This window comes from Gamsiella multidivaricata (assembly GCF_025024155.1).
Source record: "Gamsiella multidivaricata strain RSA 2152 chromosome Unknown BC939scaffold_21, whole genome shotgun sequence".
NCBI classification, from domain to species: domain Eukaryota; kingdom Fungi; phylum Mortierellomycota; class Mortierellomycetes; order Mortierellales; family Mortierellaceae; genus Gamsiella; species Gamsiella multidivaricata.
The window spans coordinates 449,093-462,779 of record NW_026251729.1 but is presented as its reverse complement, the minus strand read 5'-3'; the positions used below and the strand labels follow the sequence as shown (position 1 = coordinate 462,779).

General features: G+C 50.7%; 4 protein-coding genes, 1 non-coding gene and 1 pseudogene across 6 annotated transcripts; 3 read left to right on the top strand and 3 right to left on the bottom strand.

Moving 5' to 3' along the window:
- The first annotated feature begins 1,442 nt into the window (after nucleotides 1–1,442).
- BC939DRAFT_114734 (high mobility group box domain-containing protein) lies at nucleotides 1,443–2,473 on the top strand. Its single transcript, XM_051549950.1, has 2 exons — nucleotides 1,443–1,835; nucleotides 1,947–2,473. The coding sequence occupies exons 1-2, from the start codon at nucleotides 1,665–1,667 to the stop codon at nucleotides 2,322–2,324; spliced, it is 549 nt and encodes a 182-aa protein (XP_051413900.1). The 5' UTR covers nucleotides 1,443–1,664; the 3' UTR covers nucleotides 2,325–2,473.
- Nucleotides 2,474–4,121: 1,648 nt separating this feature from the next.
- BC939DRAFT_t80 lies at nucleotides 4,122–4,194 on the bottom strand (annotated as a pseudogene). Its single transcript has one exon. The product of its transcript is annotated as a tRNA-OTHER (tRNA).
- A 118-nt stretch (nucleotides 4,195–4,312) lies between these two features.
- BC939DRAFT_t81 lies at nucleotides 4,313–4,383 on the top strand. The gene has a single exon. It is a non-coding gene; the product is annotated as a tRNA-Gly (tRNA).
- A 1,066-nt stretch (nucleotides 4,384–5,449) lies between these two features.
- BC939DRAFT_446952 (Frag1/DRAM/Sfk1 family protein) lies at nucleotides 5,450–9,558 on the bottom strand. Its single transcript, XM_051555029.1, has 7 exons — nucleotides 9,436–9,558; nucleotides 9,250–9,295; nucleotides 8,674–8,756; nucleotides 8,476–8,560; nucleotides 8,013–8,360; nucleotides 7,673–7,921; nucleotides 5,450–7,578 (listed from the first exon to the last, which is right to left on the bottom strand). Exons 1-7 carry the CDS (start codon nucleotides 9,475–9,477, stop codon nucleotides 5,513–5,515), a joined length of 2,919 nt encoding a protein of 972 aa, XP_051413899.1. The 5' UTR covers nucleotides 9,478–9,558; the 3' UTR covers nucleotides 5,450–5,512.
- Nucleotides 9,559–9,651: 93 nt separating this feature from the next.
- Nucleotides 9,652–12,988, bottom strand: BC939DRAFT_446948 (uncharacterized protein). Its single transcript, XM_051555028.1, has 3 exons — nucleotides 12,664–12,988; nucleotides 11,760–12,012; nucleotides 9,652–11,372 (listed from the first exon to the last, which is right to left on the bottom strand). Exons 1-3 carry the CDS (start codon nucleotides 12,677–12,679, stop codon nucleotides 9,893–9,895), a joined length of 1,749 nt encoding a protein of 582 aa, XP_051413898.1. The 5' UTR covers nucleotides 12,680–12,988; the 3' UTR covers nucleotides 9,652–9,892.
- Nucleotides 12,989–13,004: 16 nt separating this feature from the next.
- BC939DRAFT_446945 (uncharacterized protein) lies at nucleotides 13,005–13,590 on the top strand (the record flags this gene model as incomplete). Its single annotated transcript, XM_051555027.1, has 1 exon — nucleotides 13,005–13,590. A coding segment is annotated over exon 1 (377 nt), but the record flags the coding sequence as incomplete, so codon positions are not given.
- Between the last annotated feature and the right edge of the window lie 97 nt (nucleotides 13,591–13,687).

Here is a 13,687-nt window from a genome sequence, read left to right as displayed (position 1 = left end):
TCTTTTAGGGACAAGCAAACTAGAAAATAGACCCTAAGGTGAGCACAAGGGCTGGAGGGCGGTGAAGAAAGTGCTCTTAGTACTGGCGAACTGGTTTTTTTCCTAGTCCTGTACAGTGTATCCTATGGTAACGGCTTAAAAAGGGGACGGGGGAGGAGTAAATCATGTTTTTCTATTACATCCTTTGCTGTTGGCCTGAAATTCTCATTGTGCAGGGGGGATCTTGATCTTAGTTCGCGAAGGAATAGCGGCGCCTGCAGGACATAAAATGTCATATATAGCTTAGCAATGCAGAGGATTGAGCTCGACATAATTCCTGTGTCTACTGAGAAGCCAGGGAATTATAGTTTTTAATGCTAGACGCGTGGGGAATGCCCTTATCTTTAAACCGTTGCAGGTAGTCTTTTTAGTTATTTTATTTATTCTAGACGCGTACGGGCCTCACCGGACATGCCGCGTGTAACGCGTCAGAGCGAAACGCGATACGTCACACAAAGAAACCCTTAAGCTAACACGCATAGGTAAACCGTGTCCTTTGTCTTTATATCGCGTCCGAGCAAGCGGGAGCCCTGTCCACCCCTGTCTCCACCGCCCCCCTATTGACTTTCTTCGCGATACCGTCCTCTCGGTCGTGCAGCCACCACATCGTGTTTATTATCCCTTCGACAGTTCTTTCGAGGAAAGCGCGGTTTATACGCGGAAATTACGCGTCCATAAATTTCGCACTTTTTTTTTTTCTTATTGGCCCCCTTCTCAAGACTGTTCTTTTTGTTTTCGTCCTTCCCACACTTCTTTCTCATTATCGTCAAAATGTTCTCGCTTTCAGCCTTCCGCTCCCTGCAGATCTCCTCGGTCGCGTCTGTGGGCGCCATCCGCACTATGGCCGTGAAGGCCGCTGTCTCCAAGACCGCCGCCTCCAAGACCGCGACCAAGAAGAAGACCGACTCCGCAAAGTCGACCAAGGCCACCAAGGCCACCAAGACCACCAAGGCTACCAAGGCCGAGAAGACCGAGAAGGCCCCCAAGGTCAAGAAGGCCGACGCTCCCAAGTCCAAGCCTAAGAAAAGTATGCTGCGATCCAACTCATGTGCACATCATCTACTCCAGTCAACATCAGACTACATGATCGTGATCGGACCCACTCAGCCCAGCAACAGTCAGCCAGACCTCTTGACGATGAACGAAACAGCAGTGGCGTCAATATAACACTTAGGTACTAGGACGGAACATTGCAGGAGTTGGAGGGCCAGCAAACCGGAAGTGACCGGACAAGGATCATTCGCGCGTGCTGTGAAGCCAGCGATCTCATTTAGTTGTGCAATTTGGATGATCAAGGCGGGTCCCTACCTGAATCAAGTTTTTTCGACACCCGCTCATGATTGCATATGGCGTCGCACCTAGCTAATTAGCGTCAACACTGGCAAGGCTCCTCACACGACTAATACGAACAAAGGCTAGTCGTAGGGCTGTAAAGAGTGTCACTGGGATCAGCTTTCTTCAGACAGGAAGTTATTGACATATGCTGGCCCACTTTTGGGTGGAGTCAGGGCACTGTCAAGAAGAGGACAGGATCAACCCAGGAGCCGCGTGGGAAGTGGGTCAATACTGCATCCGGAATATAAACGAACCATCATCACTGATCACGCTGGACATCCTTTTTTTTCATGTCGATAGTCGAGCCTCTCCCCATGCCAAAGCGACCCAACACTTCGTGGACCCTGTTCTACATGGAGCACTTGGACAATGTCAAGGCCTCTGGAAAGAGCATTGTGCCTACAGCGGAGACTGCCGCGGCCTCCGCTCTCTGGAAGCAGCTCAGCGCCGAGGAGAAGCAGGTGCGCTATTCACCATGACCGGGTTTTTCGCCTCCTTCGGGGCCGGCATTGTGTTTATCAGCTTTTCAGTACGATTAACGCCCTATCTTTTTTTTTGTCTCTTTGTGTCAGGTCTACGAGGACAAGTACAGGGCTGACTTCGAGCGATTCAAGAAGGAGACGGAAGAACGACTTCAACAGTTGACCCCAGCAGAGTTCAAGCTTGAGAACTCTCGCCGCCAGGCTCTTCGTGCTACCGGCAAGAAGGGTCTGCCCTCGCTCAAGGATCCCAATGCCCCCAAGCGCCCTCTCAGCGGATTCTTCCGCTTTGCTCAGGATCTCCGCAAGTCAGGCGAGTACGCCAATATGCCAGTTAATGAGCAAGCTAAGGCATTTGCTGAGGCTTGGTCCAAGGCTTCCGACTCTGTGAAGACTCCTTACAACCAGGCATCGCACGCTGCTCTTCAGAAGTATAAGGAGGAGAAGGCTGTCTACGACGATCAGAAGTAAAAAAATGATCGCCGCCCAGGAATTTCGACGTGCATCTCTTATTCTTTTTCTTTTTTGGCATTTGTTTTTTCTCAGCCCTTCTTCAGCAAGCTGAGACGCTGTTATACGTTCGATTTAACAATAAAATTATTTCGTCTAAACGGTGAATATCATTACAAGTATGACCTCCGCGCATTAGTGATGAAGACGGAGTGCGGCCTTACCTACTTTTTTTTTTCTAATAGAGCTAACAAGCAAAGACTTCTTTTCCATGAGATCAGGATCCATCTATAGTCGCCATAAGACAGATCTTGGGCCCGTGCAACAAGTGTTACACCTCAGAAGTGCGTAAAAAGCTGAAAACTCCTTGTTACATGAAGGGTATCTTCCCCATCCCCTCCATAGTTGTCAACCGCCTCCTCCCTTGCAGGCAATCCAGCAGCGTCCGATCCGCTGCGTCTGGGTCAAGCATGGGGCCAGGGCAGCTCCCGTTTACATGGTCAGCGAGTAATGCACCACACGGACATTGGTCATCGTCGCTAATGTATCCATACCCATCACTCTAGTCCCCTCTCGGTCCCTTGTATGGAGTTCGTTTCATCTTGGCTGTGATCCCCCATTCTCGCTCTCGAGCAATGGTGGCCTTGCAGCGTGGTTTCCAGATCAGCTCCGTAGCTTTCTCCTCAATAAAGCTGACGAACTTGTGAATGACCTGGCGCGCAATCGACGATGGCGAGGTAAATAGGCTGCCCCACTTCTTGATAAGGCTGACGGGTTTGATGCCACGGCATAAATCGCTGATGCTCCAGGTCAGATCCGGAGAGCGGTCATAATACTCGTCGCCTTTGAGCATTGATCGGATCCCGGCGATACAGGATAGACCTCGGATGTGGGTCTCGTTGTTAGGACAAACCCATCGAATGGGTTTCGGTGCAGCAGCGGCGGCTCCAGCGCGGATCCTATCACGCTCTTGCTGCTTCTTGCTGTTCTTGTTGTATGCGGTCGTTGCAGCTCGTCCCCACTTATCAATCTGCTGCAGCCCTTCGCGCCAGATCAGGTCGAAGGGGCGCACATTTTTTTTTTTTTTTTTTTTATTCAACATGGCCTCCGAGAGAGAACAATCAGTGCTGGTTTCCTAGTGAATAGTCTCTGAGACTTGTGTCTATCTGGCCCTAAATCTTCTAGTGTGGCAGTCGCACCATCTCCAACAACTTCACTGTAACCTCCCTAAGCGTCCCGAGGTCTTTCTCCTGCGATCCGCTCGGCTAGCTGGCAGGCTCCTCACCTGCAAATCTGCCAAGACCATCTCTCCAATTGTAACCTGTACATCTGGGAGATGGTCTTGGTTTCTTGAGAGCACGGAATCCGTTCTACTGGCTTGCGAGCCGAATCCTCTACTATTGTAACATTTCCTCCTCCTCCTCGTCCCGTCTTTCCTCCACCTGAGGTCACTGGATGTGAGCTCAGATTAGCCTATTATAAAGTGGGCCTACTCACTTTTGAACTTATACCTGTAACCCCGGCAGGGGTAGCTAAGACGCATGCTGCCAGTGCAGTGGAATAACTTGTACACCCTGGTGTATAGCTGGGAAGTTCTGAACCAGCGCCTCTCGAAGTCCGGAGGCTAGCGCAAGGGCGAAATTTATTCTGAGCATTATGTCAAGCGTTAAGGAAGGGGAAAGGAAACCCACAACGATTACATGGGGTAGTGCCACTCAATGTGGGGGTCGCCGGGGAAAGGAAACCCACATAACTGAAGTGGGGTAGTACGCCCGACTCATGCTCCAAATAAATTTCTATGCGTAGCACATATTACTGTGCTTTAACCAGGGCTCGAACCTGGTCCCTTCGCGTTACAAGGGAGGTGCCCTGACCAGTATGCTAACTGAGCCATCGGGCCTGGTCGAAGGGGCGCACAATCACGTGACTATTTCCCGATTTGTATATAAGGTTTGATTATAAATCAGACTCATGTAAAGCAGAAATATTAGACTTATATAACAAGAGAAGCGTGGTTGGTTTAGTGGTATAATTACCGCCTGCCACGCGGTAGACCCGGGTTCGATTCCCGGACCACGCACTTCTTCACTGAACTATGATATGACTACAGCCGCTTCAAAGAACCATCCTGTACGGTTCAGCTTGCACTCGTCTGAGTGAGAACAGCGGTTATGAGTTCATTTTTTTGCTTGCTTTGGAGTAGCTTCCCAACAACCTGGCTTGCCAGTTCTAGTAGGATATTTATGGGAGTAAAACAAGACTCGTATCTTTTGCGAATTTCAAGTCGAAACAACGCGGCAAGAGGTTGAGAACCATTCCTTCCTCCACCTGGCACCCCATGCAACCTTTTGCGACCTTGGGAGAAGCCTTCTTCATGACGGAAAACAGGATTTTATCGATGACGGACTCAGCGATGACGAAATGGGAAATCAGTTGCATTGTGGAGTCCTTTAAGAGACAGATGACGATCTAGCTTAAAGAGCCGGGGCCAGGTACCATAAGGACTACTGGCATAATCGACATTTAAAAAATGTTGGCCTTACATGGAGTTAGTATAGGGGTTGCCAAATAGCAGTGTCAACCCGGGTTGTCAAATAGATTCTCCCTGTTGCTTTTCCATTGTATATTTACTTATAAGAAGGAAGAGAGGGCTGTTGTGTAATTCCGTGAGTTCAGGCGACCACACTCTAAAAGAGTGCCACACTCAACATGTGTCTATTTCTGGGAATAGTGGCAACGACAAAGACCTGCCACCAAAAGCCCCTTCCGTGTCCACCGTTTCATTGTAAACTCTGTGTTCTTTGTGCCGACGTTCTTTGTCGTCCCGATAGACCACATCTACTGTGGATCTACCGTCCGTAGATAAATAGAAGATCGTGTCTGACCCTTGCTCTTTAGTTTTCTAGTACATGTACTTGTCTTTCTTTGATAAAAAGTACTCCATAACTCACTTCGTTTCTCACTCTCTATGATTTCACTTAACCTCCAGTGGCCTCTTATTTACCTCTGGATTCTTCTTGTTATCTTTTCGGTCGATCCCCTCTATTTTATTACACTTCACACCCAATTTCCTCACGATGAAGGCTCATTTGGATGTGCGACGCCCCTCAATCCTTGTCAAATACAACAGGGCATGGAAACGTGTTCGACTCGAATTATTAATATTTTTATTGTCGGCTCTTTACGCTACATAAAGACGATCGTGTGCCTTATACGTAGTAGTAAGGTCGGTCAAAGACATGGAAGCGGTGCTTGCGAACTCCTTGACCATAAAACATGGAGGGGAAGCGCATGCCCTCGGGAACTTGATTCTCCGAGATCTGCGCATATGTCTCCTGATTCTTGAACTCCTCGATGGGCAGCGATCGATCCCAGGATGTGGGATGGTTCTCCAGCAGCTGGTACTTGCCAACCTGGATCTCTGTGTCTGTAATGCCTCCGTGCGAGATGCGCGCATAGCCGACTCTCTTGACACCACGGAAGGCCAGGTACTGGCACCAGCGATCCCAGTCTGATACTTCAATATCGTGCACATGGCCACCGTTCATTAACAACTCATAAATCTCCTCTCCCTTGCCGGGCTTGGTTACAACGTATCCCAAGAACAAGAACGGGTTGTCGGATTCGCGCATGATGCGGCCCAACTCTGTCGTCTGAAGCTGACGGTCCAAAAGATCCTCTTCTTGACCGTTGTGGGAAACAATCACATCAACCTCCTTGCCATAGACGTCCAGTGTAGCGTGGATAGCGCAGGCCAACTCGCCCTTCGGCGAGGGCAGCAGGTGGTGTGTCGAGCGCTTGATGGGGAACTTGGAGAGCATGGTGCATCCCCAGGTGTGCTTGGTGGGGCCTGGGCCATAGTCCGCATACATGTTGAGGTCTTCGGACAGAAACTGGGTTAGGTCGCGGTTACCCATGATCATGCGCTGCAAATCTGACTCCAGCAATCCAATGACATCCAGTTCCAAGTCCCTGATGGCATCGCGCATGCGGATCTCGCTGCTGTACATGTCGTTGTCGATCGCAAAGTGGATGGTCCAGATACCGGCCGTAATCAACTTGTGCTCGGGATGGTAGGGCTGAGGAGCAGACTTGGGCATACGTCTATAGCAAATACCGACGGAGGCAATCACCAATCCAACCAAGGATAGTTTGGTGTAGAGACGGGCGACAGAGAATGCAGACCTGGCGCGGACTTCGGAGACGACACTCCATGCAGCCGAGTTGGAGTTGAAAATGCCCAGCAAAAGACAGATCTGCATGGCGATCAGAACATAGTCCGTGTGCTCTCTCATAACTTCGCCACCGGGAACGAAAGCGTAGGCAACAACCCAGACGTGGGCCAATGCCAAAATGTTATAGACGAGCATGGCGACCAAATAGGTGCGTCCTGGAGGTTGGCGCGCCAGTGAGCGGAAAAGGGTTGGAAAGAGTGAGAGCGCGTAGACAGTAAAGACGATTCCTCCCGCAAATCCGACGTCGCCCTCAATAAAGTGCAAGACGGCCAAACCACCGGTTCCGATCGCCCACCAAACCAGAGAAGTGGCCCAACGACGCTTGGACGAAAGAGTGAGTCCCGTAGCCATAGCAACAATCACCATCAATCCACCAGGGACTGGCTGGGGGCCGGTGTTGGGGTAGCCTCCCAAGGACCAGCGGCTGATAGTAGTAGAGTCCGTGAACATCGAATGCAAGCAGAACAGGTAACTGCCAGCACCAATAGCAGTCAGGAGCCAGCTCTCGCTATGCTTGCGGCTCTGAATCGTCTGAGGCTCGTCCACACCGGGCTCCTTGCGCAGCATGACCTGAACCGATGCCAAGACGCCCAAAGCCAATCCGACCATGTTCTGACCGCCGGTGTTCTCGTTCATGATGGGCCAGATGGGGTTGTTGGCCCACCAAGCCTGCTTGACGACATTGTGGAGAATCAATCCCAGGGCTAAAGTCATGACACCACGTTCAGCACGTCCGTTTTGATGACGCTGTCCAAAGAGAGTAGCGCCCCAGGTGAGAAGAGACAGCGAAACACCAGCAGCGACAGCCATCAAACGGTGGGCAGGATCGACGACCTTGTATGAGAGGACGCCGACCAAGGACAGAAGGTGAACAAGTCCCTTGGCACGCTCAATACCACGGCGAAGGAAGTTGATGCCGAGCAGGACGGCGCTGATATTGGAGAACAGGAACGCCTCATATCCCGAAATGCCCATATGCCACAAGGGGAAGTACCAAATCATGAGGGGCAATGCAGTCAGCATCGACCAAAACACGAAACCTAAGGGGCGAGATTGCAAAGCACAATTAGGTTAGACTCTCATTCTGTGCTTGAATAATGACTCTAGGGATAGCTCTAATCGAGATCAACTCACCTAGGTAGACATCAGACACAAAGGAAATGACTTCATAGGGTCTAATGTCTCCAAGAGTGGCGCCGGCGCTCTCACTGCCTCCATAGGTCTTGAGACCGTTCTGAGCGCTGTTATAATCTTCCTGCTTGCCATTCATTCCAATATCGACCACACGGAATTCGAAGGTTTGAAAGTCGATCAGACACACGGCGTCAAAGGCGAGATCAGAGATGATTAAAGACCACTCAAAGAAAGCGTAGTGGGTATATGCTAAAAAAAGACGCAATAAGCAAAGGATAGTAAGTTATTAAGTCTTTACACTTGCAACAAGTTATAATTCCGGACAAAGAAGGATACTCACATCCAGGAATACGATGGACGTTATGCTGGATAAAGAAGTAGACCATAGGGATCAAGGCGCCAAAAAAGGTGTACGCAAAGAGTTTTCTGTATTGCTGAGACTTGGGGTTCTGAGGAGCGGTCTTGATCGTGCCAATGACATGAGGGATGGTGCAGAGCAGGTATACAATCATGGCGATGTCATGAATATCATGATCATCCGAGGATGTGACATAGACCCATCCGCCACAAGCAACTGTCCTAATAACATCGTTCGTGAGGAGGAATTTGGCAAATCCCTTCGATCCTTTGGCAGGAACATTGCGCACAGTCAAGAGATACCAAAGGTAGCATAGCATCAGACGAGGACCTATATTAAAATCAAAAGCAGCCGTTAATACTTTTTATTTTTGCCCTACACTGACCAATCGGTATTACTTTCGGCCATAATAATAATAATAACCAATCAAATAGCGCAGCCTTACCTGAGGCCAAGGCAATAAAGATCTGGCAGAGGTTGCGTTCAGGATACCAGTCGCCCGTTGCGGCACTGACACTTGGAAACCATTCCTAGATAGCCATTGATTCCATGAAAAAAAAAATCGGTTGGATGACTCCCCTTTCGGTGACCGGAATATAAGAGACGAACGTTGAGACAGTAGCAGGTGTTGACAATGACCTACATCGGGGTACCCGGCGACGCCATTCTTGACAATCTTGTAGTAATGGCCGTAGCATCCAACAACGAGGGCGAGGATAAAGGCGGCTAAAAGACATCCCGAGAAAGAAATTTAAAATACAATCAGCGACGGATTCCAAAAACGCACATGGGAACCGATCCGTCCATTCCTGTTCTTTAACACCAAAAGCCCGATTCTCGTAAAAAATATGAGCAGACTGAACCTGTTCACAGCCAGCTCAAAAACCCCCCTGGAAAGGGCGGGGGGCGAGCCCTGGAGACATCCGGAATGCGATTAAATTACTTCAAGCTCACGCCTCGTTCCCGCAGGTGCAAGCCGTGAGTACAGTAGAGCTGTTGTTACCAAGTATCCTTTTCATGATAGCTCCTCATGTCCCATCGCATCGCATTCCTGGTTCTCGAAATTCTCATAAAATGACGTCCGCTCTCAACATTTTTTTTTTTTCCTTTTCTCAAGACGGCTGTTGCTCCTGCGCAGCCTTGGCCTAACGAACACTTCAAGGCGTTGTTTTGAAGTGTACACTGATTCACTCTTGTGCCGGTTGTGATGATCACTTACACGCGCCAAAGATGGTGTGGGCCCAGGGAATAGCAGTTCCTGGAATCTAAATGAACAGACAGCGTGAACGAAACTGATTAGGACGCTTGTTGAGGCAATGGCCACAGTAGATGGTTTTCGCAGTTGGGTCGAGCGACAGGAACGTCTGCTGTGGAGAGAGTGGTGAAGTGGTGGTGCTGGGCTTACCCTTGCGAGGACCAGGCCCTTCTTGTCTGCTACGTATGCCATTTCGTTAACGATATGGAGAGGGTAACAGAGCCGATGAGAGGAGGTATTCGAGAGGTTCAGAAGAGGACGGAATAAGGAAACAGGAAAGAAGAGAAGGGTCGGGGGGGGGAAGAGGAGGGACTTTCCTGTATGCATGTATGACGCAGACTGTAAATCCGAACGCGTTTTGCTAGGTTTTAAAGATTATTCAAACGCATTTCTTTATTATTGCACACGTTTATTCTAGGGTACTATTTTTAGTATGATGATACCTACGGCCAAGGTTCTCTGTTGGGCATTTTGTTGTCGGCCGTCATTAATGAAAGGTGCGTGTGGATGGTATTGTTGTCGTTAAAAAAATGTGAGTATGTATATAGAGGAATAGGTATTATAACACAAAAGTAGCAAAAAAAGAGAGATCGCGTAAACCTGGCGTTTACATGATGATGCAGGCCTTCTCCTTCTTCTCCTTCTTCTCCTTCTTGACCTTCTTTTCCTTCTTGCTGCTCGAGGACAAGGTCCTTGAGGGTGCAGCAGGGGCAGATTCCGTGACATCAAGGGTGGTCGTCTTGATTTCCTCTGCAGGCTTCAAGCTGGGGATTGCTGTTACCTCTGGAATATCGGCCTTCTCCTCAACGGCGGCAGCGAGAGCAGGAGCAGATGGCGACGACTGGTCCTCGGCGGCAACAAGAGCAGCAGCAACCTTATCAGAATCATCCTCAGTAACGGCCTCCTTTACCTCCTCGGTAGCGGAGATGACAGTGACAGCAACCTTCTCTTCGGCAGCCTTGGCCTCAATGACCACGCGGGCAGCCTCTTCCTCGGCAACCTTCCTGGCCTCAGCCTCGATGCGGGCGACCTCTTCCTCAGCATGACGGTGCTCCTCAGCAGCCTTGACTTCAGCGGCAACGCGAGTGGCTTCCTCTGCAACGCGCTTCTCCTCGACAGCCTTCTCTTCAGCGATACGAGCCTCTTCAGCAATGCGGGCCTCTTCAGCGATACGAGCTTCTTCAGCGGCCTTCTCCTCCGCTGCTTTAGTAGCTGCTTCGACACGAGCAGCCTCCTCCTCGGCAGCCTTGCGAGCAGCCTCCTCTACAGCGTGCTTCTCCTCGGCAGCCTTGGTCTCGGCAGCGAGACGAGCAGCCTCCTCCTCAGCAGCCTTCTTGGCTTCGGCCTCCAGACGAGCGGCTTCCTTCTCTGCAGCAAGTCTCTCTTCCTCAGCTTTGCGAGCGGCCTCCTCCTCGGCAGCCTTCTCGGCAGCAATGCGGGCCTCTTCCTCAGCCTTACGTTTCTCCTCCGCAGCCTTTTCCTCCGCAGCCTTGAGCTCAACAGCAACACGAGCAGCCTCCTCCTCGGCCACGCGCTTCTCTTCTGCAGCCCTTTCCTCCGCAGCCTTGAGCTCAGCAGCAACACGAGCAGCCTCGGCCTCAGCGGCGAGTCTCTCCTCCTCGGCCATGCGAGCGGCTTCAGCCTCAGCGGCGGCAGCAGCAGCAGCAGCCTCCTCAGCAATGCGCTTCTCCTCTGCAGCGACTCGGGCGGCCTCCTCCTCAGCGATACGCCTCTCCTCAGCGACGCGTCTCTCCTCGGCGGCCTTTTCCTCTGCAGCCTTCAATTCGGCGACAACACGGGCGGCTTCCTCTTCCGCAGCCCTCTTAGCCTCAGCCTCCAGACGGGCAGCCTCCTCCTCAGCTTTGCGCTTTTCCTCAGCAGCCTTCTCCTCAGCGATGCGCTTTTCCTCGGCGGCCTTTTCCTCTGCAGCCCTCAATTCGGCGGCAACACGGGCGGCTTCCTCTTCCGCAGCCCTCTTAGCCTCAGCCTCCAGACGGGCAGCCTCCTCCTCAGCCTTGCGCTTTTCCTCAGCAGCCCTCTCCTCGGCAATGCGCTTCTCCTCGACGGCTTTCTCTTCAGCGATGCGTCTCTCCTCTGCGGCCTTCAATTCGGCAGCAACACGGGCAGCTTCCTCCTCAGCTGCCCTTTTGGCCTCAGCTGCAAGACGAGCAGCCTCCTCCTCAGCGACGCGCTTTTCCTCGGCGGCTCTTTCTTCAGCAGCCTTGAATTCAGCAGCCAGACGAGCAGCCTCCTCCTCGGCCTTGCGCTTTTCCTCGGCAGCTTTCTCCTCAGCGATGCGTCTCTCCTCGGCGGCCTTCTCTTCAGCGATGCGCCTCTCTTCGGCAGCCTTCTCCTCAGCAGCCTTGAACTCTGCGGCCAGATGAGCAGCCTCTTCCTCGGCCTTGCGCTTTTCCTCAACAGCCTTCTCCTCGGCAATGCGCTTCTCCTCTGCGGCCTTCTCTTCAATGATGCGCCTCTCCTCAGCAACCTTTTCCTCAGCAGCCTTGAATTCTGCGGCCAAGCGAGCAGCCTCCTCGTCTGGGGTCTTCTTGGCCTCGACCTCCACACGAGCGGTCTCCTCCTGTCCAAGCTCCTTGGCAAGGGCCTCCTGGGCCTCCTGAGTTTCCTTATCTGATGTGATCGCAGTCTGTTCAACCGCAGCCTCGACAGCGGGAGCAGGGGCTGGGGCCACCTCCTTGACTTGGGTGGGAACAACGACGATTTGCTCTATTGAGAGATAGGTTGAAGCAGAGATGCGAGAGAAGCATAAAGTTTTGTGAGCACAGGGCCATTCTTATCTACTAGAAATGACTGACTACGAATAAATTGCAGACGCGTGCTTTTTTCAGCTTAATGTAAGCTTGGAGAAAAAAAAATATAGATATACATAATCGATCCACACCCATGTCCCCATGCATATCATAGGTCCGATTTAGTCGCTTGACCATCATAGACTATTCCAGGAGGGGAGACAAACTGCCGCAGAGTGTCACAAGAGAAATATAATACAGTCTAACTGCTCACAAATAGAAAGCGTCCCTTCGTTTTTTTTTTTTTTTTAATCCGACCCACGTTTCGTTGCCTCCCTCCCAGCCCTTCAGCCCTCCTCCTCCAAAGGATGGATGAATGAAATATGCAAATACTTGCCCAATGAATAGAACGCATATAGAGAAAATAAAATAACAACAGGACAATTGCGACAGGCGGTGAATCCTTCTTAAGGCAACAAGTTCAGTTACACACAGTACTACAGCTGCAGCTGCATCTGCGGATTCAATTGAGGGTGTTATCACACATCTCAATGAGATAGGAATGTTGTGCGCACAAAGAACATCGGATAGAGCGTACAAGTGATAAGAAGAGGGGGAAAAAACGTACCAGTGATATCAGACATTATGAGAACGAAGGGACGAGAAAGATAGTGGATAGGGTGGAAAGTGATATGGGTGCGAAAGAGAGAGTCGTTACGGAGGGGTGGGATGGGTGGGTCAGGTCAGGGAGATGAGTAGTGGTGGGTGGTAGTGGGAATGTAGGATGTGGAAGGTGAAGCTGGATGGTGAAAAAAGAATAGAGAGAAAGGAAAGAGATGGAGCGACGAAGAGATTCGCACGAATATTTATTGCACCTGTGAGCAGAAGAGCCAGGTACCAGTTATAATAATACGGCTCAGACAAAATGTTCATGTCCATGTTCATGTCCCCCCTCCCTCCCTCCCTCCCTCCCCCCTTCCCCTCCCCCATCCCGCCCCTTTCGACTTTTGTCTCCAGGAACGAAGACGCAGAAGAGGAGCTCGTCCAAGCTTACCCACACCCTTCGTATGCTTCCATGCCTCTGCTCACCATTCCGCATTAATAAGAATAAGCCTGCCGAATCTCTATCGTCCAACTTTAGCACACTCTACATCCACAACACATGGAGCCTCTTCTCTTTTTTGCCATTGTGCTTGTACACCAAATGGCTCACTCCTCACTCGAAAGAACTAGACATCAACAACACCACCACCAACAGGAACAGCCCGCTGAAGGAGCCGGTGCTGTATCTGTATTTCTTGTGTTCAAGACACAACAACAGCAACATCAACAAACAAGTGAGCCGGCTGTCCATCCATTTCATTCTGACTGGCCTCAGTGCTCCATCAAGACTGTATACAGCCAAAGAACGGCGAAGAAAATAAAAAAGACGAGAGATGAAGACATGAGCGAGAGCATTACAAAACAAAAGAGCACATTTTTTTTTTTTTATATCCTCGCCGCCTTCTTCACAGCAGTGAACACGACAGAAACAGATGATAGTAGCTCATTTCGGACGCTCTTCTTGGCCACACAAATGCATTTGCAAGACGTCTCTTCCCTCGTGGAGAAGTATCCAAAAAAAAAAATTCCTGGGAGGATACGTATGTAGA